Source organism: Schistocerca serialis, chromosome 1 (genome assembly GCF_023864345.2).
Source record: "Schistocerca serialis cubense isolate TAMUIC-IGC-003099 chromosome 1, iqSchSeri2.2, whole genome shotgun sequence".
NCBI classification, from domain to species: domain Eukaryota; kingdom Metazoa; phylum Arthropoda; class Insecta; order Orthoptera; family Acrididae; genus Schistocerca; species Schistocerca serialis.
This window is the reverse complement of record NC_064638.1, coordinates 1,189,678,525-1,189,706,413: the sequence shown is the minus strand read 5'-3', so window position 1 is coordinate 1,189,706,413 and position 27,889 is coordinate 1,189,678,525. Positions and strand designations below refer to the sequence as shown.

Genomic DNA, 27,889 nt, shown 5'->3' with positions numbered 1-27,889 from the left:
CTGAAGAAAGCGGTTTTAAAACCATCGAAACCATAGTCACTGTTCAATAAACCTGTGTTTTGCAACCAGTTGGCTGTTATTTCTAACCCATTCAAGACCAGCAATATATTGTCTAACAAGCATCAAACGCAAATTCAAACCGACCCGCATTTTTCACTGTAAACTTTGGAATTAAGTGCGAAATATCTCAACAACTATGACCATTAGCGAAATAATAGGCGCTTCCTTATGAATCTGACATGAAATCTATAGCTCACGTAAAAAAATTACTTTAACGAATAGTTTCTTTACAGTCGTTCGAGAAAGATTGCGGAGTAGCCGACGTGAGCGCGCCGTTCTACAGGAGTAGCGAGTCAGTCATCGGCTCGCAGGTAACTTGACGGACTTGGATGAACGAGGACCGTTGCATCAATCCGTCCAAGTGCCAACCTGCTGAGAGACCGAATCGGCAGTTCCCAGAAGCGCGGATAACTGTCTGAAGGTGCGTGGGCATGGACCATAGATATTCAAGTATCCTCCTGAAATATCCGTGACCCGTCGCGGAAATCTGCCCTTATATGGCCAGCTCAATCAAAAGCAACAAGCGGCTGTGAAGTATGCGAAAATTATTGCCTGCAACATGCAATACTTCATGCTTCATGTCTATCCCGACGGCGGTGGCATATTCCAGCATGATAGCCACCCGTGTCATAAGGCCAGATTCTAGCTGCAGTGTTTTGAGGAACATGACAGTGAACTCCCATTGACGTATTGGCCACCAAATACGCCTGATCTATGATGGAGCACATCAGGGAAGCTATCGGACGCCAGCTCGGCACCTGCAAGCGAACAGCTCGCAATTTACGGGAATAGCGTCACCTGTGAGTTGATGTCAAGGGCCAGATATTTCCGCAAACCCACCGAGGACATGCAGAAACCGTGTCACGTAGAAATGCTGTTGGGTTACTTTCCAAAGTTGGGCCAGTATACTGTTCTTCATATGGTCATAACGTTTTGGTTAGTGACTGTATACAACGATGGGATAGCGATATGTAAATATAGAGATGGCGGTAGTGTCGCTTACATAAGGTATAAAAGGACAGTGCTTTGGCGGAGCTGTCATTTGTACTCCGGTGATTCATGCGAAATTGTTTCCGACGTGATTATGGCCGCGCGATTAGAATTCACAGACGCTGAATGCGGAATGGTAGTTGGAGCTAGACGCATGGGACGTTTCATTTCCTAAATCATTAGGGAATTCAATATTCCTAGATCCATAGTGTCAAGAGTGCGCGGAGAATACCAAATTTCAGACATTACCTCTCCCCACAGACAACTCAGAAGCCGATGGCCTTCATTTAACGTCCGACAGCAGCGGCGTTTGTGTACTACTGTCAGTGCTAAGAAACAACCAGCAATGCGTAAAATAACCGCAGAAATCAATGTGGGACCTACGACGAACGTATACGTTATGGCAGTGCGTCAAAATTTGACGTTAATGGGTTATGGCTATAGGTGACCGACGCGAGTGACTTCGCTAACAGCACGGCATCGCTTGCACGCCTCTCCCGGACTTGCTATCATACTGGGCCCTAGGTGACTGGAAAACCGTCGCCTTCTCGGATTAATCCCGATTTCAGTTGTAAGAGAGCTGATGGTAGGGTTCGAGCATGGTACACAGCCCACGAAACCTTGGACCCAAGTTGTCAACAGGACACTGTGCAAGCTGGTGGCGGCTCCGTAATGATGTGGGCTGTGTTTGCAGAACTGGGTCCTCTGATCCAACTGAACAGATAATTGACTCGAGATCTTTATATTGGGCTACATGGAGACCATTTGCAGTCATTCGTTAACTTCTCAAACAACGATTTTTGTAGATGACAAAGATCTTCTTACAGGGCCACAGTTGTTCGCTCTTGGTGTCCAGAAAATTCTGGATAATTCGAGAGAATGGTTTGGCCAGATCGCGCGACATGAATCCTTGCGAACATTTATGGAACATAATCGGAAGGTCAGTTCGTGCACAAAATCTTATTTCATAATTATGGAGGCAGTATGCCTCAATATTTCAATAGAGGCTTCCAACGACTTTGTGATTCCATGCAGCATCGAGTTGCTGCATTACGCCGGGAAAAGTGGGAACCGATTCGAAATTAGATGTTATGACTTTTGTCAGCCCAGTGTATAGTGTAACAGGAATAAGAAGTGATAAAAGTTTTTATGTTCGTGTGCCACTTAAAATTCTTGGCGTACAACTTCTCACTGCAGAAATTGAACTCAGTATTCAGAAGAAACAATTGAATGGAAAACAAGAAAAGAAAATAGCTTCGTTCTCGGCTCACTGACAGTCAGCACTTCCATCTTACCTAGTCATCATAATTTTGAACATCTCTAATTTCTTTCATCAAAATTTGTCAGAATTCTCCCTGCTTCATGGTTACAGCGTGTACCATCGTGAATCTTTGAAGAAGAAAGTAAAACAATGAAAGAAAAATGTATTAGATTTTTAAATTGCGTCTTAACTTCACAGCGGCTCTTCAACTACGAGGGTAAGCCAATTACTATCCGCAAAGTAGTTATAAAATTTTACTGTAATCAAATAGGAAACTTAGAAGAACATCAGTTTTCGACATAGTCTCCTTGCGTTTCAACGCACTGGGTCCACCGTTGTACAAGCTTCCTGATGCCCACATGAAAGAAGGTTCTCGCTTGAGCTGCGAGCCAGGAATGCAACGCTTCTTTCACTGCTTCGTCCGAGGCAAATCGAAGGCCCCTTAATGCCTGTTTGAATGCACCAAACAAGTGATAGTCAAAAGAGGCAAGATCGGGACTATATGGAGGATGATCCAGTGCTTCAATTTTGAGTTTCTGGAGCGTGTCAGCAGTGTGGGGTAGTAGTATGCTGTCGGGCTTTGTCGTGGAACAACACAACACATATTGACAGCGATCCTCGGAGTTTTCTTCGAACTGCAGGCTTTAGCCTGACAGTAAGCATCTGACTGCAACGTACACTGTTTATTGTTCTGCTTATTCCCACATAATGTTCCAGTACTGGACCTTGTGCATCCCAAAAAGCCGTAAGCATCAGTTTACCAGCGAACGGCTGGGTCTTCAACTTTTTCTTGCACGGCGAATTTGGATATATCCATTCCATGCTCTGCCGTTTACTCTCCGGCTCGTAATTATGGATCCATGTTTCGTCACCAGTAATAATCCTGTCTAAGAAGTTGTCCCCTTCGTTACCATAGAGATCCAAATATTTTTTGCAGATGTCCAACCGCGTTTGTTTATGCAACTGTGTGAGCTGTTTTGGGACCCATGTTGCGCAAACCTTATGAAACCCAAGTTTGTTGTCGATGTTTCGTGGGCAGAACCGTGACTAATTTGCAGGCGATGTGCCACTTAGTCAATAGTTAATCGTCTGTCTAAGAGAATCATTTCACGTGAACGCTCAATGGTTTCTTCATTTGTGGAGGTAAACGGTCGTCCGACTCCTTCCTCGTTCGTAACACTTGTGCGACCATTTCGGAAGTTTGCAATACATACGTAGACACTCCATTGTGCCGAAGCACTGTTCCCGTACTGTACCGAAAGTCTTCGATGAATTTCGGCCCCTGATACGCCTTCCGACCACAAAACACCGATCGCTGAACGTTGCTCTTCTTTGGTGCAAATAGACAGCGGAGCAGCCATGATTAACAGCACGGCAGCGATAACGAAACTGATCTAGCAGGTTGAAAATTACAAAGATATAACAAAAAATAAACAAAGCATGCACATCAAAGTTAAACGATAGTACTATAAAATAAACAAAAATATAACTAAATTGCGGATAATAATTGACTTACCCTCATATATATGTAAGTGCAGATAAACTGATGTTTTCTCAAGTCGTTACTTGTGTAACATTATTTTCTACAAGTTATTTGACCAGGAAGCTGTCGAACAGTAACATTATGTTGCAATTCGACGTGATTCACTTAATGAAACTTCTGATGTTTATTTATCTTATTGTTACAGGTGCTGTATTTACACAAGATCAAAAAGACAGTAGCACAGAACTGGCATTCAAATATGCAGTGTATCGCATCAACAAAGACAAACATTTGCTGCCGAAAACCACGCTCAAGTATGACATCAAATACGTTCCAAAAGACGACAGCTTCCACGCATCAAAGAAAGGTAAGTAGAAATTAAGACTAATAGCATTCCATGACGAATTAGAGTTTACTGCGTAAGTAGCAAATGGATACTTATTAACCAGTATCAGATGCCGTCAGGATGCGAAGTTCTAGTACTAACAACAGACTTACTTAAACCTAAAAGGTTTCCTAATGTTCTGAAGATATCCTCTTTCCTCCTTGAGAAAGGAACTAACAGTTCCGGAACCTAGAAGCATCACTTTAAGATTAATGTGTGGGCTGGAACTGTATATAAAAGTCTTGGAGGAGCATACGTTCTCCCAGCAAGTCTTGGAAGTGCTGTCTACAAGGACTTTATGTATAACACCTTCCAAGACCTACAAGAAGATGTGCCCCTGGAAATAAGAGGAAATATGTGGCTTATGGACGATGGAGCTCCAGCACATTTCACTCTCATTGTTCGAGATGCGTTCGCTGGTATCCACAGTGACAGATGAATAGGTAGAGGAGGACCAGTTCCATGGCCTGCATGTTCTCCTGGTCTCGGTCCCTTTTTATTATTACCTCTGGAGTCACCTTAAGCATTTGGTCTACGTAGTACTCAGATTCTTCGTTGACGCGTCATGGAAGTTAGCGAAACCATTCGAAACGGTCAAGGAATATCTGAAAGGGTGCGAAAATCCATGATTCGTGTATGCATATTTACAAGCAAGAGGAGGACATTTCTAGACTTCATTATATGTTGCTCAGCGACAGTTCTCAAATCCTAGACTTTCATTTGTAACTCGTTAATTCCGACATATGTTCACGCGAGCGTTTTTATTCGTTTTGGTATAAGGAGCCGGTCTTCAAAGCATTTTGGAAGCACCGTGTATAAACAGACACGTAAAATTCATGTGAATGTTATTCTCACTGCAATCATACCATTACTTAGGCTTCAACGACAGTTGCTAGTTAGCATAATATAGCGTGTAGTGCCGGGTCATATGGTGAAATTAGTGCCACTGAACAAAAACAACGTTTTGGCTTTGGCTACGGTTACAACAGAGGCCTTACTCTGTGTCCAACCAGACAGTTGTTTTGCGGTGTGGCACTTCTCCATACACAGAAGACTTTCATGGCCACGACTATCAATTTTCGGAATCACTTCCGCTCTCGCTTCAGTCCATATTATGTAAGTCAGGCTCAACGTTGCTTTGAATTACGTTTTATGATACCTCTCATGGCTGAATCGCTCGCGACGTTTTTACGGTGATGTATCTACAGAGCAAACATTACAATGACCCAAAGAATGACAAACCCAATGGAACGATCTCATGCAACACTGTTTTAGTTATACACTGCTTTTTCCCTTGTTTATTCTCGATCAATCACACTTCATCTTCTTTTTATTGACAAATGTATTCGTCGCACTTGATGAAGATAGACCAAACAATTTGATACAAAGTGACAGTCCGAATAATCACATGCAACCATCTAGGTCACTTCACATTTTTGTCATTTGTTATTTTTAGTTATGACAACGATTCCCAAGCGTCAAGGCCGGTAAATTGTCACAAGTCCATCAAACATGCTCAAAACAGTTATGAATAAAAATAATTTCTCAAAACAGATAAGGCACTCCAATTTGACAATTGAATTTCAACTCAGTACAAAAACTAAGACTTGGGTAAATTTCGTGAGAGTTGGATGTCGGCGTAATTATTCACATACGTTCTTCGTCACAGAGCTTGTATTTTAATCATATCTATGTTACTCTATTGATCCTCAAAATGCTTCTCAATCTCATGCCTATAACGTCTGACCCCTTTTTTTACAATGAAGATTATAAAATTAATCCGTACATCCACAGGAAATCTACATCAAGGAACTCCGAGAAAATCACAGAATTTTTCATTTCAAAGGCTGACGTAAAGTCGATGAAAGGGCTCTCCGAACGCTTACTTTACAGTTTTTGCGTCTTATAGATAATTTCAAGTTGTGTGTTTTTGTGGGTCAATTCACGATTTTTACCAGCGTTGTGTCACGAAGGCGCACAAAATGTCAGAATATCTCATCGTGTGGAGACCTCATCATCTGTGGATTCTCTCTTAACTGACAAACTGAATTCATTCTCAGAACGTTTGAAGAGATTTGCTTAGGGACTTCACTAATACGGTGATTATTAAAACTGTCTGAGTTCGCGTTGGAAACCTTCAAATGTTATTTGCCCCTACTGATTGTAGAATATTTTATCATTCTGCAGACATTCTAAGTTTTGCTACACAATGTATTTTGCCCTTATCTGTAACTGCTCAGAGCGGAAGACTAGTGTGAGCAACTACAGAGTGTAGTTTTGTAACTTCGTGGTTTGAGGCTAATACATGTAACGAAGAAGGAACAGAATGAACCCTGTTGCTAGCACATACACCATATCTTCCTTACAGTCACTGAAATTGATGCCCATCTCTAATGGACTGGTCACCATCAAGAGCGTTTCATCATTCTATAAAAAACAACAGAGAATTGTAATTTAATCCAGGAAACAGGCACACATTGAGTAGTTAGTATTTCGAAACCCTGACGTTACCTCATATCGTCAAATATCTTGATAGGTGTATTGTCCGCCACTAGGATTCAGCACCTTCGTGTAGCGTGTAGTAAACGTGTGAATTAGTTAAGTAACCACATAGGCACACGTACCATATAGTCTACGAGGAGTACTTGGAAAATGTGTGGTACTTTTCGTGTCATGAGTGTTACAGTTACATAAAATGTATCTCGAAACCGGATGGTCATTTTTGGATCCTTGCACATGACAGAAGCAATACCAAATGATTTAGTTCCTGTGTTGTCATAAAATCATGTCATTTTTGTGTACAGCTTTATTGCCCCTGGTGTATCATACACACCGTTGCTACCTCCGGTTTATTATTAATTTTAAATATGATAAAAAAAATGGTTCAAATGCCTCCGAGCACTATGGGACTTAACTTCTGAGGTCATCAGCCCTCTAGAACTTAGAACTTCTTAGATCTAACTAACCTAAGGACATCACAGACATCCATGCCCGAGGTAGGATTCGAACCTACGACCGTAGTGGTCGCGCGGTTCCAGACTGTAGCGCCTAGAACCGCTCGGCCACCACGGCCGGCTAAATATGATATAATTGGAGCTCTCTCTGTCTGCTCCACTTACTAACTTTCCGTTGTGCTGCCTGGCTCATAGCTCTGAAATCTAATTATTATTTACCACTTAAGAAAAACATTACAATGAAAACTTGAAAATTACCGCCTCCGTAGCCTAAAGCACGCTTGCGCAATAGCGATCCATTTAAAGGTAGGCCGGCTCTGATTCTCAGGGTGGAAAAAATAATCGGCATATGCGTTTGACCGAGAGAAGGTGAGGTAGCGTAAAATTACTGATCAGTGGACGTTGTGCCAGTATTCGTCATTAAATTCCAAATTTCTCCGCAGTGTGTTATCTCGTGTGGGCATATGATATTGTTGATGGTACTGCACTTGTCAGATGGCAATGTGGACCTCGGCGGTCACGTTAGTGCTATTCGAGAGTAGTCGGCTCTTTGCAGACACCGGTATTCACCCTCTCCTGTCTCTGATAATTCTACAGCACGAACATAACACCACATTATACACACGCCCTTTCGAGTCACCTGCAGTCAACACACACAATACGATGCATCTCTCACACACTGCAAGCAAATGGAGCCGTTAAAGGTAGAGGATGAAATTCTTATTATGCAGGTAAAACTACTGTGCGTCGTCTCACAGCCTACAACGCCACACGACTCTTTGCTTCTACCTTCATGCAAACGTGATTTTCAGCTTTTAGTTTTTTTTCCTCGTTTTGAAGGAAATTACACTGTCTGACAAAAAAATGTGAAGCATCCAGAAGGGCAGGAGAAAACACAGTGGAACTTCGGGGATTGAAAGAGTATGTGTGTTGTTCCGTGACCACAATATCGAGCTATACTTACGAGGAACTTGGTAGTGTATGCCCTTGTCAGTACGAAGTCATATCCGCTTTGGCCTGGAAGGAATCAGTGATTCGGTTAGGAAGGGTTCTCATCAAGCCGTTGTATCCACCCCTGAAGCAGATTGGTCCACAAATGTTGTAACCGGTCCTTGATATCCCGAATACTGGCACTTGGACAGACATGTTATATCGGGGATAGATCGTGGGATCTTGCTGATCACGTGATTACCTGGACATCATGCCACCCATAGAGACATGCCATGTTTAGACGAGCATTGTCCTCTTTAATACTGGCACCAGAGTATAATCGCACGTCACTCGACATGAGTACACTGTACGTCCTTTAAGGAATACTGCGCTGTAAAGTTCCATCGACCACTACCAGCTGTGACCTGAAGTCATGTACGTTGTTTTCCCAAACCACAACGCAAGGATGAACACTGCTGTTATTCATTATTTATTTATCTATTTGTTTACTTATTTATTTATTTTTTGTGTCATTGGTGTTCAGTCTGATTTGAAGTGCCCGCCACGGATTTCTCTCCTGCGCTAACCTCTTCATTTCAGAGTAGTATTTGCACCCTACGGACTAAGTTATTTGCTGAATGAATTCCAATTTCCGCCTTCCACTACAGTTTTCACCACCTACAGGTCCCCGTAGTACCAGGAATGTCATTCCCTGATGTCTTAACACATATCCTGTCACCCTGTCCGTTCCTCTTGTCAGCGTTTCCTGTTCGTTCCTCTCTTCGCCAGGCCAGGGGGGAGCCTCCTCATTCCATATCTTATAAGTCCACCTGATTTTCAGCATTCTTCTGTAGCACCACAGTTCACTAAACGATGTTCCCAGTGTAAGTCAGCCCTCGACGATGATCTATAACCAAGTAGGCGAGAGCTGCTCTTCTATCTTCCGAGTAGGCTTCCGTCTGTTGTCGTCCGGTCATTGGCGGATTGTACTCGGCCGGCAATTGGCCGCGGGGAAGTCGGTAGCTTCATTCTCACAAGGGAACCTCCCCATCGCACCCCCCTCAGATTTAGTTATAACTTGGCACAATGGATAGGCCTTGATAAACTGAAGACAGATCAATTGAGAAAACAGGAAGAAGTTGTGTGGAACTGTGAAAAAATAAGCAAAATATACAAACTGGTCATCAGTCTTGGCCACATAGGCAACATAAAGGAGAACGTGAGCTCAGGAGCGCTGTGGTCCCGTGGTAGAGTGAGCAGCTGCAGAAGGAGAGGTCCTTGGTTCAAGTCTTCCCACGAGCGAAAATTTCACTTTCTTTATTTTTGCATAGTTATTATCTGTCCGTTCGTTAATTGACGTCTCTGTTCACTGTAATAAGTTTAGTGTCTGTGTTTTGCGACCGCATCGCAAAACCGTGCGATTAGTAGACGAAAGGACGTGCCTCTCCAATCGGAACCGAAAACATTTGATCGCTAGGTCATAGGTTAACCGATTCCTCCACAGGAAAACACATCTGATATATTCTATACGACACTGGTGACGGCATGTGCGTCATATGACAGGAATATGTTGTCGACCCACCAAAACTTGTACACTTGGCGAATGGGTAAAAAGATTCTTCTACCTTGCGCGATTTAGGTTCTCTTGTGGATGTGATAATCACTCCCAAAAAAGTGATGAAAACGTGTTTGTCAGATAAACTGAAAATAAAAAATTAAAGTTTACACTCGAGGGGAGATTTGAACCAAGGACCTCTCGTTCCGCAGCTTCTCACGTTGCCACGAGACCACGCCGCTACTGCGGTCGCAGTGGCCTTAATGTTGCCTATCTTGCCATGAACTACTCAATTTGTATATTTTGCTTATTTTTTCACAGTTCCACACAACTTCTTCCTGTTTTCTCAATTGATCTGTGTTCAGTTTTTCAAGGCCTATCCACTGTGCCAACTTATAACTAAATCTGTGGGGGGTGCGATGGGGAGATTCCCTTGTCAACGTCGCCCATAGGTAGCGCTGGTGGAGCTCGCGCAAGTGGCGAGTCCCCACGACACTGGCAACAACTTTGATCTTTGCACCTGTGATGCTCCTGTCCTAGCTGTGTTTTGTTCAGCAAATAAAGTATGAAACATTCTTTTATTTCCGTCATTTTTTCTTCCATGTACAGACTGAACAGTAGAGGCGAAAGACTTCACCAGTGCCTTAGATCGACAAATCCGATGATAGTGTCTTGATTTTTTTTCATTCTTGCTTCCTTTATTAAGCGCTATGTCAGGACTACCAGTTTGGTGCCTTTACCTTTCCTAAAGCAAAATTGATCATCTAACAGATCTTCGGTTTTCTTTTTAGCTCTTCTGTATATTACTGTTTTTACAATCTTGGATGCATGAGATGATTGTGAGATAGTTTCCGCATCTATCTGCCTGTGCTGTCTTTGGAAGTGTGTGGATGATATTTTTCTGAATGTCTGATGGTACGTCGCCAATCTCATGGATTCTACACACCAACTTGAATTCCGTTTGGTTTCATTTCCCCCTAATGATTTTAGAGATCTCGACGGTGAGTTGTCTGTCCCTTTCGCTTAATTTGATCTCAAGTCTCTGAGGACTCTTTTGTAGGCTGACTCTAATACTGCACCCGATATGTCTTCCTTATCAGCTCCCGTTTCTTCCTCTATAAGTGGTCAGACAAGTCTCCCCTCCACTGCACTCTAAATGTAACCACCGTTGCTTCTGATACCGCCGAAGGTTGTTTTGACTATTTTGTATTCTGAATCAATCCTTCCGACAGTCATTTCCTTTTTAATTTCTTCACATTCTTCCTGCAGCAACTTCGTCTAGGCTGCATTGCATTTTCTGTTTATTTCCTTCCTAGCTGGTTTATGTTGCTGTATGCCTATCTTCCCCTGAACATTTTTGTACTTGCTTATTTCCGAGGTACCTCTCCAAAACAATGGAAGCATAGGACCTCAGCGCATGTCACGCTGTACTCGCCTACGATGTTCAGTGGTGGTACTGCGAAAAGCATTTCATCGCCGAACACAGTGCGACGCCATTCGTCAACTGTCTGTGCTTTCCGGTCACAGAACCCTACAAATAAAGGCGTTTGTGTTGTGATCCTAACGACAGCCAATGGATGGGTCGGTAATTCCTTAGCCAAGGTGTTGCTTGTCTCCTAACATCTGTGTGGGATGACAGAGACTGTTGTATTGACACCATTACTTGTTCTCGAATTGCAGGTGCTGATGCGCTTGGGCACAATATGGTGTATCCCTCTTGTGTGCTAATGGCAGCCTATGGATGGGTTGGTAATTCCTTAGCTTGGCAGTTGCTTGTCTCCAATTACTGACGCAGGATGACAGAGAATGTTGTAGTGACCCTGTTTTCTGTTCTCGAATAGCAGGCGTTGATGGTGCACAATACAACGAGGTAGTCAGACGTTATTGACAGGACTACCACATCTCAATGCCGTACAGATTTGGATATTGCACGATTAGACCATCCGGTCAAATGGAGACCAGTATTGAGGCTCCATTGAAACGCTTGCAGGTGCTAATAACGTTGTCTCAAACAAGTACGCGAAATTTCCTTTGTTTCACAGTGGTCACTCAAAATCTGAGGCTGTTCACAACTCTTATATACCCTAGCAGACCCCATAACAACACTAAACACGAACAACACTGCACATGAACAAAATTAAACATGAACAAGGCTAATGCATTCGAGCGGCCTTTCTGCCTGTCATAGAATTGCAGCTCTGATCATTTACATACCGCGCCGATGTTTTGTATGGGTACTAAGTTACACTGACGTCTTCTAAGGACTTCTGGGTGCTTCATTACAGCAATATATGACTTGCATTATTTATATTAAAGACTCAAAGTATCAGTTAAATTCAGTTTGAAACTATCCATTGTTAAGTATTGTAACCTCTTGGTATGAGATTCGTAGACAGGTTACTTACCTCAAGATGTATCAGGTTTGACATGTCACCTTTAAGCTAACGCTGTTTACCTAACACTGTTAATAGAAACCTTCAATAAATAACGTAAGTCGAAGTTCGTAAATTCGTCAGACACTAATAAAACCGAAAGATAACTGCAGTATCATAAATGTGGTGTGACTTTTTTATTTTAGTTTTTCTGACACAGTCTTAATTTTTCGTCATAAAATGACGAAATTTCTGTTCTAGATCGTAAAGTAGTGTCATAAATTATATTATCTGTGTAACAAAGTTACAACTCTGTCGCTAATTTTGCTGGATTTTTGTTTTTTATAAATCTGTAGGTCAGCAGCTTATGGTTAAAACTAATCACTGATTGACTAAAATCTATGAACGTCATCTGGAAAAAAAGGTAAAAATACATTTTAATGAAAATTTCATCTGTGCTTAATAAATAATAAGCAAGTGAACATCTGAAAGCAACACTTTACTCTTGACAGTCATTCAAATCTTATTTGGTTTCTATTTAGTTCATTATTATTAGTAAATTATTTGAACCATTTAAAAAATGCATGTCTTTTTATCCACACTAAATGTAACAGTAGCTAAATAACCATTAAATATGTACAAACATTTGTTTTCCACTATCAGTATAAAATTAACACAAATTAAAATATTTCCAACTGCTGGTGCTTTCCGAGTTATTCACTAGCCTTATTCTGCCGAATACATAAGGCACAAATTCATGTCATCTACTGAATTTGTTTATAAACATTTTTCATACACACTACGCTATAAGACACACTCTTCCAAATCCACATGAGTGGAAAAGGATAACAAACTTTTCTGTATCTGTATATTTATTCGTTTATGATCTACAATTCTTTTGAATCCTGCAATGTCAACAAGCAGAACAGTAATTACTACTTAGCTTCAGTGTATAAGCGCCACTCTCACAAACATTTCTGAACGTGTTTTTTCAGTAGCGCTACACTCTACAGTTAGAGAGGATTACACCGGATATTTCAACGAATATCTACCCTACACCAGGTGACAGGAGTGTCAGACTACTGTATTACTAATTGGTTTTCACAGAGAAATAGGCTTAGCTCAAAAGAAGCGATTTTTTCATGACACGGAACGCTTTCTAGATTCCCTAACTCGGAAAACTCGGTTCTGCAGTCGATAATAATGTTGATCTTACGTCAACGGACGTCACGTAAACTCATTTCCTGTCTCTGGTGAACTATCTCCGCTTTTGGGATCTTAATGACCTGCCACTAACAACCCGTTAATGACACGCCGGCACCAATTTCCCCTTTCTATATCTTGCGTGTCATCGCCGAGATTTATTTCTCAAAAGGCTATTATGTTGTTCATACGGAATGGAAAGTGGTACCTTGAGGTTCTTGAATACAGTGGGCTAACTTCCTGTGCTAACCGTTAAAACTTTCCACACTATTCAAAAAAAGTGGTTCAAATGGCTCTGAGCACTATGGGACTTAACATCTGATATCTCCTCAGTTTAATTCATCCTGTTCAAGACAATTTCTCTCCCTACTGAACCGAACCTCAGGAAAATTTTAGTCCTCTTTTTCTAAGTGATTAGATAAGTCTTTCATTTTCATTGCACTGTTCTTCCGTTCCTCGTTATTTATGCTGTCCACTGACGATCATGCGTACTGTCTTGCAGAGGATCTTTCTCTAGAATTTCTCTGTGCCGCTTAGGTAAGAGAATGAGTTTCCGTCAGCCTGAGGAAAACTGGTTTTTGGATAACAATAGCTTTTATTTTCGACATAGGCTCGTCTTGTCCATCAAAATTTGGGCCTTGTGGTAGACGAATGGAAGGAATCTGCTACCTTCACAGTGAAATAACATGAAAGTAGTTATACAAGAATGGGCCAAAACATTATGGCTATCGCTCATCATGAGATGAATACAATGGCTCTGAGCACTATGGGACTTAACATCTATAGTCATCAGTCCCTAGAACTGGGAACTACTTAAACCTAACTAACCTAAGGACATCACACAACACCCAGTCATCACGAGGCAGAGAAAATCCCTGACCCCGCTGGGAATCGAACCCGGATGAGATGAATACTTCCTGGCTAAACTGCGGGCTTGTGATGCGACAAGAAAAGAGACGGATGAGTCGTCACTGTAGCAACATAGATGGGGGAAATACACTGACACAAGCGACTTTGACAACTGGTATATTACGAGGGAAGGTCAAAATGTAAAGGAACATGGAAGGTGTTGTGGCCGTTCATATCACTTCAAGAGGCGAAACTGTGAACAGTGTGATATGTTGCGATCTGAACAGAAACTTGCTATATGATCCAAAAGTCGCGGAAACAGCGAAAAGAAGTCATCATGCAGCAAGATAAAGCTCGGCGACATTCTGCCAAACGGATGGCCGAAACAATAAAGCAGTTGGGATCCGAATTGCTGGAACACCCGGTATACAGTCCAGACCTGGCTACAAGCGATTTCTCTATGTTTCGACCACTGAAGGAAGCGCTCAGGGGCAGCAGATTTGCAACCGATACCGATGCAGAAGTTACTGATATGGTTCAAAAGTGGTTACAGGTGCAACCACAAAACTGTTTTCCCAATGTAATCAAAAAACTTGTAAAACGTTGGACAAAGTGAAATGATAATTAAATCAAGACACTAAGTTGTCGACAGGCATTGATATACGTTGTATTTGTTCTGGGCGGACGTCCTATGACACTTCTACAAGTTCATCGTTGATACATTAAATCAGTTTTTTTTAATTTTTTTTATTTTTTATTTTTTTTATTACAGAGGGCCGCGAACCCTCTGACTGAACACACTGAGCTACCGTGCCAGCTGTCCATCTGAGCCACTGAGGGCACAGAGGATAGTGCGACTGTAGAGATTTATTCCTTGCAGGCTCCCCGTGAGACCCACATTCCCAACTTAATGTCCACACACTACATACGTAGTACCCCTGCGCATCACACTCATTACTCGCGGCAGATAATCTCACCGAGCCCCGTAAGCGTTCGGACAATTCGTGTGCATCCACCACAGAAGAAGAAGGTCAATGGCTGGTTAGCCTTAACTATATGAAGATGGTATCAGTTCTTTCGCACATGTCCGAAAGAACAGATACCAGCCGGCCGGGGTCGCCGAGCGGTTCTAGGCGCTATAGTCTGGAACCGTGCGACCGCTACGGTCGCAGGTTCGAATCCTGCCTCGGGCACGGATGTGCGTGATGTCCATAGGTTAGTTAGGTTTAAGTAGTTCAAAGTTCTAGGGGACTGATGACCTCAGAAGTTAAGTCCCATAGTGCTCAGAGCCATTTGAACCATTTGAACAGATACCACCGGTGACCATGCAGCTCTCTTGGAATGAAATGATAATTACAAGGCTTGTCGAAAGTATCTTGCAGTATCGGCTGTTGTCTTTTCTATGATAACATCACTTGTTAATGGTACACTGCCCTCATACTTACTGAATAGTAATGAAATAGACAAGAATAAAGCTTATTGTTACTATTTCAGCTCTGTTTTACAAAGATCACAAATGAAATACAAAACATTCTCCTGATCCACACAACAAACATATACCCAGGCTGAGACTTCCTCAGTATCATGTGTGGACAAGTATGTCCCAATAAAAAATTACATCACAATACTGTCCTTTGAAAGGTACTACATGAGACTGCACGGTGTCTGGGACGTAACACAGGGCCGTCAGAGTTCGCTTAATTAGCACCAGCTGTGACCTGAAGTCATACTCGAGGTCTCTCCACATCATGACGCTAGCAGCCACGCAGAAGCTCCTGTCAAAATATTGCAAGAACGGTAGTATCTCCAGGTCGCCACCATACATGTCAAATAGCTTATCTGCGGTAGTTCAAGACCGCGATCCATCGTAGAACACAATGCGACACCATTCATCAGAAGTCCATACTTCCCAGTCATGTCACCACTCCAAGTACAACCATTAGTGTTGCGGTTTTAACGAAGCCTACGCATTGGACGGTAACTCCTTAGTCCGGCTGCTACACTCAGAAAAATGGTGTGCATTGAATAAAATGTTGCACGTGGTCTATTACTCGTTCTCGGATGGCAGCCACAGATGTGAAGGTGTTACGATGTGCTTCGTGCTCAATATGGCGATGCTGCCTTTTTGGTCAGTCATAGTCAACCGAAACCATGACGATGAGTGTGCCAATCCTCACACATCTACGCACTCCAACATCGGGCCACTGTCACCTCCAAATGCCCTTTGAATATTGGTAGTGCACGATTAGATCAATCTAAGAAATTGGCATTCCCAAAGTTCCCCTTTCGAACTCTGACGTGTGCTGATAGCGCTAGCTCACTTGAGTACACGGCATCTCCGTGCCTTTCACAGTGGTCTTTGTTAAACTAGCGCTGTTCGCGCCACTTACCCTAGCAGGCTGTAACAAAATTAAACAGCAACACTAAAGCACTGTGGGGCCGTTCTACATGTCACAGGGTATTGTAACTCTTAATCATTTACATACCCGCCGATGTGAACGTGTACGAGGTTACACTGATATCACAAAATGGTTCTGAGCACTATGGGACTTAACATCTGAGGTCATCAGTCCCCTAGAACTTAGAACTACTTAAACCTAACTAACCTAAGGACATCACACACATCCATGCCCGAGGCAGGATTCGAACCTGCGACCGTAGCGGTCGCGCGGTTCCAGACTGTAGCGCCTAGACCCGCCAGGCCACTCCGGCCGGCACTGATATCCTACCATGACTTCTGAATGTCTCACTTGCTTTGTCAGCGAGTGTATGTTTCCGACTACTCGTGGTGACACGCAGTGCCTGTAGTCTGTACCTGGACTTCTGGTGTTGTCATTCCTCTATTCGCTGGAGTCTGTCAGACAACCCTATCAGCTTCACGTGGTGTAGTACCTTAAGGAAGAACCTATTTCATCTAACCTTGTCGCACAGCTGTCCTGAGTCCAACTCGTCTCCACTTTTTGTGCTCTCATGCACTACAACGAACTGTCGTTGCGACCTGTTGGCATTATGCTCCCACCTCCCTCAGGCCAAGATCCAAGTTTTTTTTCCAGCCCGTTAGTCTGCACGTGCATGCCATCTGGGAATGCTTCTGCGGGACCTCTACCTGAAAAGTTCCAGTAACGCCAGAAGCATCCAAAGATATCATGTAGCTACTCATCCCATTTTCCAATTGTAGGAATGGTTTTTCTGTAGTAGCACTAGAATGAACCTTTTATCATTTATCTCACAAATAGGGAAATACTCTTGTACCACTTGGTGCCTTTCTGTCAAAGTATTCATTTCCCACACTTTTATCTATTAAACTGTAGCCACACTGTTTCGAGGTCGACCATTTTCGACAAAGAAATTCTGCTTGCAGCTTAATCAGCTTCCTGGAAATACCATAACAGTAATTCAGCGATGTGATAAAGTATAGCTGCCCCTTAGACGCAAACGACACCAACGAACTGCAAAGCCAGTCATGGATTTTAATTAGCCTATCCATAAGCGATACGATCACAGTCGATACCAGACAATTACGCACGTGACCCAAACGGTGCAGAGAAAGACAGATTTCCTACCTCAACGTCTCTCACTCTTGGAGAATGGTCAGAGCTATAAGGCTCTAATGATAAGATGATTTAGCGTTTGTTTGCAGTCTAAAGAAATTATAGGACTGTGAGATGTGACGAAGCAATAGTGAGCCCTATGCATGCGTGGTATTAAAATACAAGGTTTTTCAAACAGATTGAACAGGCTTTCTAAGACTGTACCTCCTACTTCATGAAGGTCGAATCTCTGGGTGGGTTTTAACACACGCATCGAAACTAAAAGCTACTCATTCACCTCGATGTATCTTTCCAGATCATTTGTACTGATTTCAAATGTGCAAATAGGTCGCTCTCTGTCTCGCTCGTTCATTAACAGTTTCCCTCAGATAGAGACGACGATAAAAGAAAGCAGCAAAAGACAACAGGTAAGATTCAATAACGGGCAAGAGCACGGTACTACACCTCCTGCAGCCCAAAGCATTCAATGATGTCACCATCAGTTTCAAGACACTGGTTGTTTATGTATGGGAAAACCCGCTGGTCACCTCCGACATATTCAACAGTGTGCTTCAAGGATTCCACGTATGTTTATTCTCCGTGCCAGACTCACAGGCGTGTCTGGGGTGTTCGGCGGCGACTTCTATGTTTCAAGCCATGCAGGATTCAGTTAATGGAAGTATTTTATGATGGTAATAAACGAAAACTTGTAGGTATTTGTGAATTTATTCCTGTCATGGAGATGTAGATGTAACTATTTATTTTACGTTTGCTACTCAGTAATGTGGTTACGTTCTCATTAAGTAAAAAAAGTGAACCGTGATACGTAAGAACACGAGGATCACAGAAGCTAAATCTGACCGTCAAGTGTCAAAGACACTGTCCAAAGCCTAATATGCTTCGCGGCGTTTCTTGTGGAAAAGAAGGTCTCAGGAATCACATCCCTGGAGATGTTCTAAATCTGCCTTTTTTCCACAGTTGCGAGACTACGTCGAAAATTTCATTTTTCGACAAGAATTTGCACCATTGCCACAGTGTGTAACAGCATTTCTTTGTAGTGAGATACCTCAATTATGGACCCCCCTTAATTGGCATTACACCACTGAGCTCCAAAGTTGCTTCATGTCACGGTAGGTGATATTTTTGTGCCGGTGTGAGTACAGTTGCGATTATGCTCCTTCCTCCCCTCTAACCACTTCGAGTTAACTGCGACATCGCATAGCAACAGAAGAGTGAATGCCGTACTTCGGACTTGCTGGTAAAAATATCGGATTCTGTCGTACGTCCGGTAGCGGCAGTGTTGAACTTTAATTGTGAAAGGTAAATGAAAACTGTCGTCATTACCATTAGTTTAAAACCAACCCCAAAATTGTATGTGCGTAGGTATAAATGATTCACCTTTTCAAAATAAAAAAGCCCTTTTTGAAAAATGAGAAGCCATTCTTACGTTAACGTTCACCATATTTTGTATCTTGCAGAGTAATGGGAGGACGCGAACGAAAGGGAAAAATCATTTTATTAAAAATTTTTGGGAAAATTGTTTTATGTGATCAGCACAGAAAATCCAATCTCCAGCCAGCTTCTAGCTCCGGGGAATGATGTACCCAGACTACTGATGTGTGTGCCGTGGAGGCACCGAACGTTGTTTCAAATGGCACACAGTCCTAAACCGCTCTTCTCGCAGAGAAACAACATAATCATCACACTCTCTGTCAGTCATTGCTTTATATTATTTTCGCCAGAGCTATTGGAGTTACTGATTTCTTGGGTCAATTCTAGTGTGCGATTCCCCGAGTCGGCTTTAAGCAATGACGATATATCTAAGGCAAAGACGCTATATGGAGGCAATCTTTGAAAGCAACTTACAATGCACGATATTTCAACTGGGCACCTGCCAGTCATCTTCAGGTGAGCCGTCGCAGATAATGCGACGGCTCACCTGAAGATGACTGGCAGGTGCCCAGTTGAAATATCGTGCGAAGTATTGAACGACGACCGGCTGCAAGCCCGAAATTTGTTTGAACAGTCAATTCGCCGGGAAAATTTTAAAATTCACAGCAACTTACAATATTCGTAAAAAAACAAATACAGCATACGATAAAATTACAGTCACAGGTCACATCATAAATTACTTAGAAGTGAATTACATCTAAAAGAATAGAAGGTAACGAAAATAAAACAAAAAGGGGAATATACATATCTGAAATAAATTAATATCGTCATTTATATAAGAAAAGCAGAGATAACATTTGTTCAAAAATGTTCAAATGTGTGTGAACTCTTATGGAACTTAACTGCTAAGGTCATCAGCCCCTAAGCTTACACACTGCTGAACCTAAATTATCCTAAAGACAAACACACATACCCATGCCCGAGGTAGGATTCGAACCTCCGCCGGGACCAGCCGCACAGTCCATGCAGCGCCCAAGACCGCTCGGCTAATCCCGCGCGGCACAGATAACATTTAAATCTATTGCAGTATAGCGCATGATGAAGTCGTGATATTATAAAACAGAGTAATATATAATAATAATTTTTGAATCTAACAGGACTACCGCGGGATCTCGGGGATTTTGGCCAAAGAGAAATTAAAATGTAACACAACAACGGAAAATGAAACAAATGATAACATTTATGAAACATAATAAGAACAGTAGCAAGAAATGTAGAGAAACCGACACAGAAATCCTGAAAGAGCAGCCACTATAGAAGCAACAAAAATTCACGGAAAGTAACAAAAAGTGGAATCGGTAACTAGCATTAAGCTATATAGGTCAGTGCTAGTTACCGATTCAAGTCATTTTGCGTTCGTTATTTAGATCATTTTTTCCAGCAGGTTTGTAATCAGAAATATAATAGGGTTTCACCATTAGTAATTACTCTCTGAACTACGGCGAAAAAGTAACAAATATTGGAATCGGTAATTAAAATCGACCTATATAGGCTAACTCTAGTTACCGATTCCATTCGTTCTGCGCTTCGTTATTAAAACCGTTTTTGTAGCACTTGTATACACTACAGTGTTATAGGATTTCTAAATTTGGTGTTACTTTGTTCATTTCTTTACAAAAAGAAAAAAACTTCCAATGGATACCTACAATATTTGTCACTTTTTCGCAGAAATTCAGATATTAATAAGAACTCTAGAAATCTTAAGAAAACAAGGTTCACACACTTACTGCAAACATGTCCAAAATTACGAACCATAGAATGGTTCGAATCGGTAACTAGAACAGACCTCCTATATACATCTGTTCTCGTTAGCGATTCCAACTACTGCATGGTTCATTATTTAGACGGGTCTTCCGGAAAGTGTGTACACTGCAATATAATACGACTTCCGCGCTAGTAACTGCTCTATTAACTACATCAAAAAAGTTATTAATACTGATATCATAACTAGATGTATTCTATTAATTGAAAAAATGGTTCAAATGGCTCTGAGCACTATGCGACTTAACTTCTGAGGTCATCAGTCGCCTAGAACTTAGAACTAATTAAACCTAACTAACCTAAGGACATCACACACATCCATACCCGGGGCAGGATTCGAACCTGCGACCGTAGCGGTCACTCGGTTCCAGACTATAACGCCTAGAACCGCACGACCACTCCGGCAGGCTATTTATTGATTCCAAAATTAGTTATTTTTGTGAATTTTTCGGGTTTTTGTGTACTGACTGTTTTAGGATTTCTACGTCGCTTTTCCTACGTTTCATGTTACTGTTTCATATAAAGTATTATTTATTTCATTTTCCCGTTGTTGTGCTGCATTTCAGTTTCTCCTCTCCCAAAACTCTAATTTCCCGCGGTAGTCCCGCTAGAGTCAGTAATTATAAACTAACGCTATTTCATAGCGTAACTTCACCACGCGCTACACTGTGGTGGAAGTTAAACGTTATCTATGCGTTTCTTACACTGGCATAAATTACGACAGTAATTTATCCCACACACACACACACACACGTATATATATATATATATATATATATATATATATATATATATATATATATATATATATATATATATTATTTTGTTATTATTCATTTCCGTTCATTTCGATATAATTCGTGGCTAATTAAATAATCGTGTGACGTGACTGTAACTTTATCACATACTACATTACTTTGTTTACAAATATCTTCCGCTGCTTTCATCGATTACCTGTATGTAACGTCCATGCCTCTGGTAGGACGTCATTGCTCAAAGCCAAAGAATGGAATCGGACACTAGAATTTATACGATTTCTGGGAGTACTGAAGGATGGGATACCACCCGTCGGCTTTGACCAATGACGTCAGAAATTACCAGAAATGATGTATTGCACAGATTTAACAACAGATACGAGTAGTGAGAAACAAAGGAATGTAGAACAGAGAGAGTAGATGGCATACATATAGCACGTACAGTCATATTTCGAAAATAATGTTAAGCACATCGCCTCTTTGAGTCCTGCTATTCTGTTCTTCAGCTGAACTGATTTATCCATTCCTATGAATATGAGAGACTTGAAGCAGGGTTCGTCAACTGCAGCACGAATACAAATTTTACAGCTGTCGCTTTTTTTCTCTTTCACTAGGACTAGTATTACTACGATATTTTTCAGTCGATGCATGTACTGTCGAAGGCAAGTACTAGGCTAGTACTAGGCTAGTACTAGAATCCTATTCTTCGGTTGACCTATATAGGTTAACTCAAGTACGGGATACTAATTTTATTGTTGTAGGTTTTTTCAACGACGCTAGTATTGCTATGACAATTTTCAGTCGATACTACTAGTATTGAAGGCCAACTGAAGTATGGGATACAAATTTCATGGCTGTCGCTCATACCACGTTCGCTGGTACTAGTATCAGTTGAAGAACAGGATACTTCTAGTTGCGTAGGCGAAAAAAGCAACACCTGTAAAATTTGTATCCCGTACGTCAGCTGACCAACATAGGTCAGCTGAAGAATGGCATACTAGTGCTAGCGAAAGCGGAATAGTCGACATGCGTTGAATTTGTATTCCGTACTACAGTCAACCACTACAGATCAACTGAAGTTTGGGATACAACCCATACGTTTCAGCTGATGCATTCCATACTAATGGTACTTCATCACTTTTTTCTTTTTCTTTCTGTTTTGCACCGGTATCTCATTCTTCAGTTGAGCCGATAAATCCAGGCCTACAAAGAAAATCGAAAAATACAAGTTGTCCAGAATGAAAAAATTCTTCCAAAATATATCAGACCCACTAAGAATGAAAATAAGTACCGAATGAATTCGAACTAAAAACGATTTAAATTAACACAAGTGCCAAAAATCGTGCGCAATTTCTAGCCCTGTTTTTGAAAAGCACATTCATTTATATCAATTTACAGTGATGATGTCTCGCCACAGAAGATAACCGATTTATTATCTATGGCTCTAAAATAAAGACATTAATGTCTATGAGTAAACTGTGAAGTCATTGATCAAAACCGACGGGTTGTATCTTTTTCTTCCGTTGCCCCCTATTTCTTTTTAAAGACTTGTAGGCAACATTTTACAGCTTTACACAAAAACACTTTATTTTTCCGCCTCGGAAAAGAAAAATAACTGAACTAACAGTCACAGAGCAAAGACTTAAATCTAACGTTCGCTGCACTTGCATTCAGTAAACGAAGCACGCATCACTGGTTGGTTCAAATGGCTCTGAGCACTATGGGACTCAACATCTGAGGTCATCGGTCCCCTAGAACTTAGAACTACTTAAACCTAACTAACCTAAGGACATCACACACATCCATGCCCGAGGCAGGATTCGAACCAGCGACCATAGCAGCCGCGCGGTTCCGGACTGCCGCGCAACACTGGTTACTCCAACGTTCCCACAGAGGCCGCCCTTAAAAAGTGTGGATCACCCGGGATACAGGAGATTCTTAAACTTGACTTGTCTGCCCGTTCTCGTACGGACGGCTTGTTGCTGCGAGGATGAGGGAGCTGGTGTGGGCTGGTGCGTTGTGGTTCCATTTCCTCTTGCCATGGGTTCTTCTGCCATAACATGCGTAGTGAGTTCCAAACTTCGGGCCTTCTCATCCTGTTGAGTGTGATCGTACTCAAGTTCTGGCAAGACCCATGTTGGTTTTACCATTTCTATGGACACGCTAGTAGTTTTGTCGTTCTGTGAGAAATCCATAGTATGGGTGTTGCGTCGTACTATTCGATAAGGTCCAGTATATGGAGGTTGTAGTTGCGCTCTGACTGAATCTGTGCGGAGCATGACATGTGTACTGTCTGCCAACGTCTTATGCACGAAAACCGGTCGCTCACCATGTCTAGATACCGTAGGGCTTCTCATTGTTTCCACATGCTGCCGGATTTCGCGTGTCAGTGATGAGAGGTTTATTGCTATCGGTGATGCGGCGACGGTTAGGCATTCTGCCGGGATTCTCAATGGTTCCCCATACACCAATTCCGCCACTGAGGCACCGACCCCCGTTTTGTATGCGGTCCGTGATCTAAGGAAAACCAATGATAATGCTTCTGTCCATCTTCTCTGAAGACACATGGCAGCTGCCTTCAACGTTCTGTGCCCCATTTCCACCGTACCATTGCTTGCTGGATGGTAGCTTGTTGTGTGGTGATGCTAGAACTCACGTAAATTAGCTAGATCGTTGAATAGACTAGACTCTAACTTGCGGCCTTGATCTGTTGTCATATGAAGGGGGCACCCAAAGCGAGCTAGCCATCGAGAGACAAACGCCTTTGCAACCGGTTCTGCCGAAATGCCAGTAGTCGGAATGGCCTCCGCCCGTCTCGTGCGTCTGTCTACCACTGTTAACAAGTATTTGATGGACCCACTAAATCCAGATGGACTTGGGAAAATTTTGCTGGCGGTCCTGTGAAATTCCCAATTTCCGCGGTTGCAGATCTGACATTGTAGACATACGCGAGCCCATTCCCTGGCGTCCTTTTTAATTGATGGCCTGAGGAAACCTGCTGTCAGTAACTTGATCGTGGCATTTGCCCCTGGGTATGCCAGGCCATGAACACTGTCAAATGCCGCCTTACGAAATTGTTGTGGAATGTATGGGCGCGGCCGGTCCGGGTGGCCGAGCGGTTCTAGGCGCTACAGTCTGGAACCGCGTGACCGCTACGGTCTGCCTCGGGCATGGATGTGTATGATGACCTTAGGTTAGTTAGGTTTAAGTAGTTCTAAGTTCTAGGGGACTGATGACCTCAGAAGTTAAGTCCCATAGTGCTCAGAGCCATTTTGTATGGGGGCGGCTACTGCCGTGATATAAGACACCATAACTTATAAGCATCGGCTGTAAGTGTAAACCTGTTGTGTGGTCCGTCAATAGCTTCTCTAGCTCCAGATCCGCTTCCTGCGATATCGCGAAAGTAGCTTATTGTGCTGGTCACACCGCAAACACGAGAAAAGTAATCTGCAACCAGGTTCTCCGCACCTCTGATGTGCCTCATATCAGTGGTCAATTGACTGACAAACTCTATGTGCCGGAATTGTCTTGGCGGCACTTATCGCTGATGTTGCTGAAAGCTGATACTATAGATTTATGATTAGTGAAAATTGTTACTGGCCTGGCTTCAACATCCGGGCAGAAATGTTTGACGCTTTCATATATTGCCAACAATTCTCTGTCATATGCACTCAATTTGGTCTGTCAGAGTTGCAGCTTCTTTGAGAAGAAGCTAAGAGGTGGCCAATGTCTATCGACCTGTTGTTGCAAGGCTGCACAAATTGTGACCTGGCTAGCGTCTACAACAATACTCAACGGTGTTGCAGGCATGGTTGTACGAGTAACACTGCCTCCACTAAGCTTCTTTGTAAGTCGCCAAAAGCTTTGGTCATTTCTGGAGTCCATTGTAGCTTCCCTGTGGTATTCCTGCCAGCCAGTGTATTCTTAAGCGGAGCCTTTGTTTCTGCGGTAACTAGTAAATGAGCTGGTAAAATTTGCCATATCGAGATAACGCCTAAGTTGTTTGTAGTCTGTAGGTTTGGGTAGGTTGCGCAAAATGTCGATCTTCTCCAGTAATGGCGGTATACCGTCGCGTCAGACTATATAGCCAAGAAAAGTTACTTGACTCTTTCCCATGACGTATTTGCGCTCATTTAATACTACTCCATATTTATCGAGCCTCTGTCGTGCTCCCTGAATATGTATATCATGTGATTGCATATCCTCTGAGAATACCAAAATATCATCCAGATATGAATAACAGAAAGGTAATCCCTGGAGCACTTCATCAATGAATCTTGGCCAGTATTGGGCCGCATTTTTGAGTCCAAATGGCATGAACAGAAATTCGAATAGACAAAAGGGTGTGATCACGGCCATCTTTGCCACGTCAGCCAGAGCCACAGGAATCTGACTGTATGCCTTACGACAATCCAGAATACTTTCGCACATGCTAGTGTGTAGGTAAACTCTCGTATATTCGGTATGGGGTACTTGTCCGGGATTGTTCTCGCTTTCAATCGGCGGTAGTCGCCACAAGGATGCCACATGCCGTCTTTCTTACTTACTAGGTGGAGACGGGACGCCCAAGAACTGTCAGACCTTCTAATTACTCCAGCCTGGAGCATCCCCTCAAATATTGCTTTTGTCTCCGCTAATCGCTCTGGGGATTGTCTGCGGACGCGTCTTGATACTGGCGGACCTAGGGTGGTGCGTATATAACGCACTGTATTATGTTTAACTACTGGAGTCTTCGTGGCTTCTTGTTGGGGAGACTGCATAGCTGAGCTTCTGACTTCTTCTAAAACAGCCTCCGCCTCAGTGCACCGAAAACCTTTCATCGAGCCTCTACTTGATCCAGTAGTAAGAGAGTTATTTGACAAGTTCACGCTGAGTGCAAAATGAGACAAGTGCACCTAAGGTCGGCTGTAAAATATCTGCCACTACAAAATTCCACTTATAACGGGTAGATAAACCAGTATCTGTCGTGAGCTCCTTATACTTGAATTATTAACTGCTATTAATTTTAAAGGCTCCCGTGTGTCCTTAACAAAGCTCGAGGACGGCAAGGTACTCACTTTCGGACTGGTGTCTAGCAGGAAGTTGAGGCCTGAGAGTCTATTCACCACTGTAATCTGTGCGATGTTAGCTTACACTCCCAGGGTGACGCAGAATGGCATAAAGGTACAGCATACGGGAAGCCTTCAAGTGCCTTACCTTGACTGTGCGTGTTGTCACCTGGTTCCTCCTATGTATACGACGCCGCTCGTGAGTGCCGCAGTCCGTGGCGCCTAGAGAGGGATGCGTTCGCCATTTGCGTATCCACAGGGTTTTGTGCATATCGTAGCTTGTGACCCTAATCGTCTGTGATACCAACAAAAACTGTCGGTGTGAGCTTGATCCTGTCTGGAATGTGACCTCTTCTTGTTACTGGTGGACCTGGTGGACGTCTGCAGCTCCAATTTACGTACCCGAGTAGCCATATTTTCCATAGCATCTTGAAGTTTCCTGATCTAATCAGCGGTGCCTGGCTTTTGTCTGTAACCTGTGGCTGCGCAGCTTAACTTTGATTCTTCCGACCGTTCCCATGAGTCTTCATTGGCTTCCGTTGCAGAGGTGGCAGATGACGTTGCTACTAGCGTCGACTGTAAAGTTGCGAAAGCTGTCTCAGCTATTTGCAGTTGCTTGTCGAGAGACTGTCCTTCGTACACAGTCAATGTAACTTGAACTTGATGAAGAAGCCGCTGTCTCCAGACTTGCAGTAAGAATTCATTGGATATCATGCTTGCGTCGACTATAGTGCGTAAATGTCTCCAAACTTCGATGGACTGCTGTCCCCGCGTTTCTCCTGGTGCATCACATGGGAAAGTTGCTGTTCAGGTAATTTCATGCAGCGAGCAATGAGCGCCGTTTTAAGTGTGGTGTATGATTGCTGGAGCGGTGGGTGTATGATCAAATCAGAGACTGTCACTGTTGCCCTCTGATCAAGGATGCTAATTGCGAGAGTGAATTTTTCGCGGTCTTCGGTAATGCGTTGTTCCTCGAAGATATTCCCTATTATCGCAAACCATATGTCTGGTTGCGTAGGCGTGAATGGAGGCACTCTTAACTGCAGCCGTTGTGCTGTTGATAACGGCGCGTTCGTGTGTGAAAAATCTTCGGCATGTGAGTACGCTCGTGGTGTGGCTGCTGCTACCGGAGTTTGCAAATTCATCTATTCTGTTTTGCTATCATTCTTGAGCGCTGCAAGCTCCAAAATCACAATCTCTTATTTTAGTCGTCGTATCTCGTCGCTTGTTGCTTGCAGAATTGTGTTAGCTTCTTCCATGTTTGGCGAAACTGCCGCACAATATTAAGTTTCGAGAGCTTT

General features: G+C 42.7%; 1 protein-coding gene across 1 annotated transcript in view; it reads left to right on the top strand.

The window, feature by feature from the left end:
- The first annotated feature begins 3,962 nt into the window (after positions 1 to 3,962).
- The window catches only part of LOC126456503 (glutamate receptor ionotropic, kainate 1), a 338,468-nt gene continuing 314,541 nt past the window's right edge, over positions 3,963 to 27,889 (top strand). The window contains exon 1 of the mRNA XM_050092256.1: positions 3,963 to 4,161. Within this exon, the coding sequence (XP_049948213.1) occupies positions 3,963 to 4,161 (199 nt within the window). The remainder of the gene's footprint in view (positions 4,162 to 27,889) is intronic.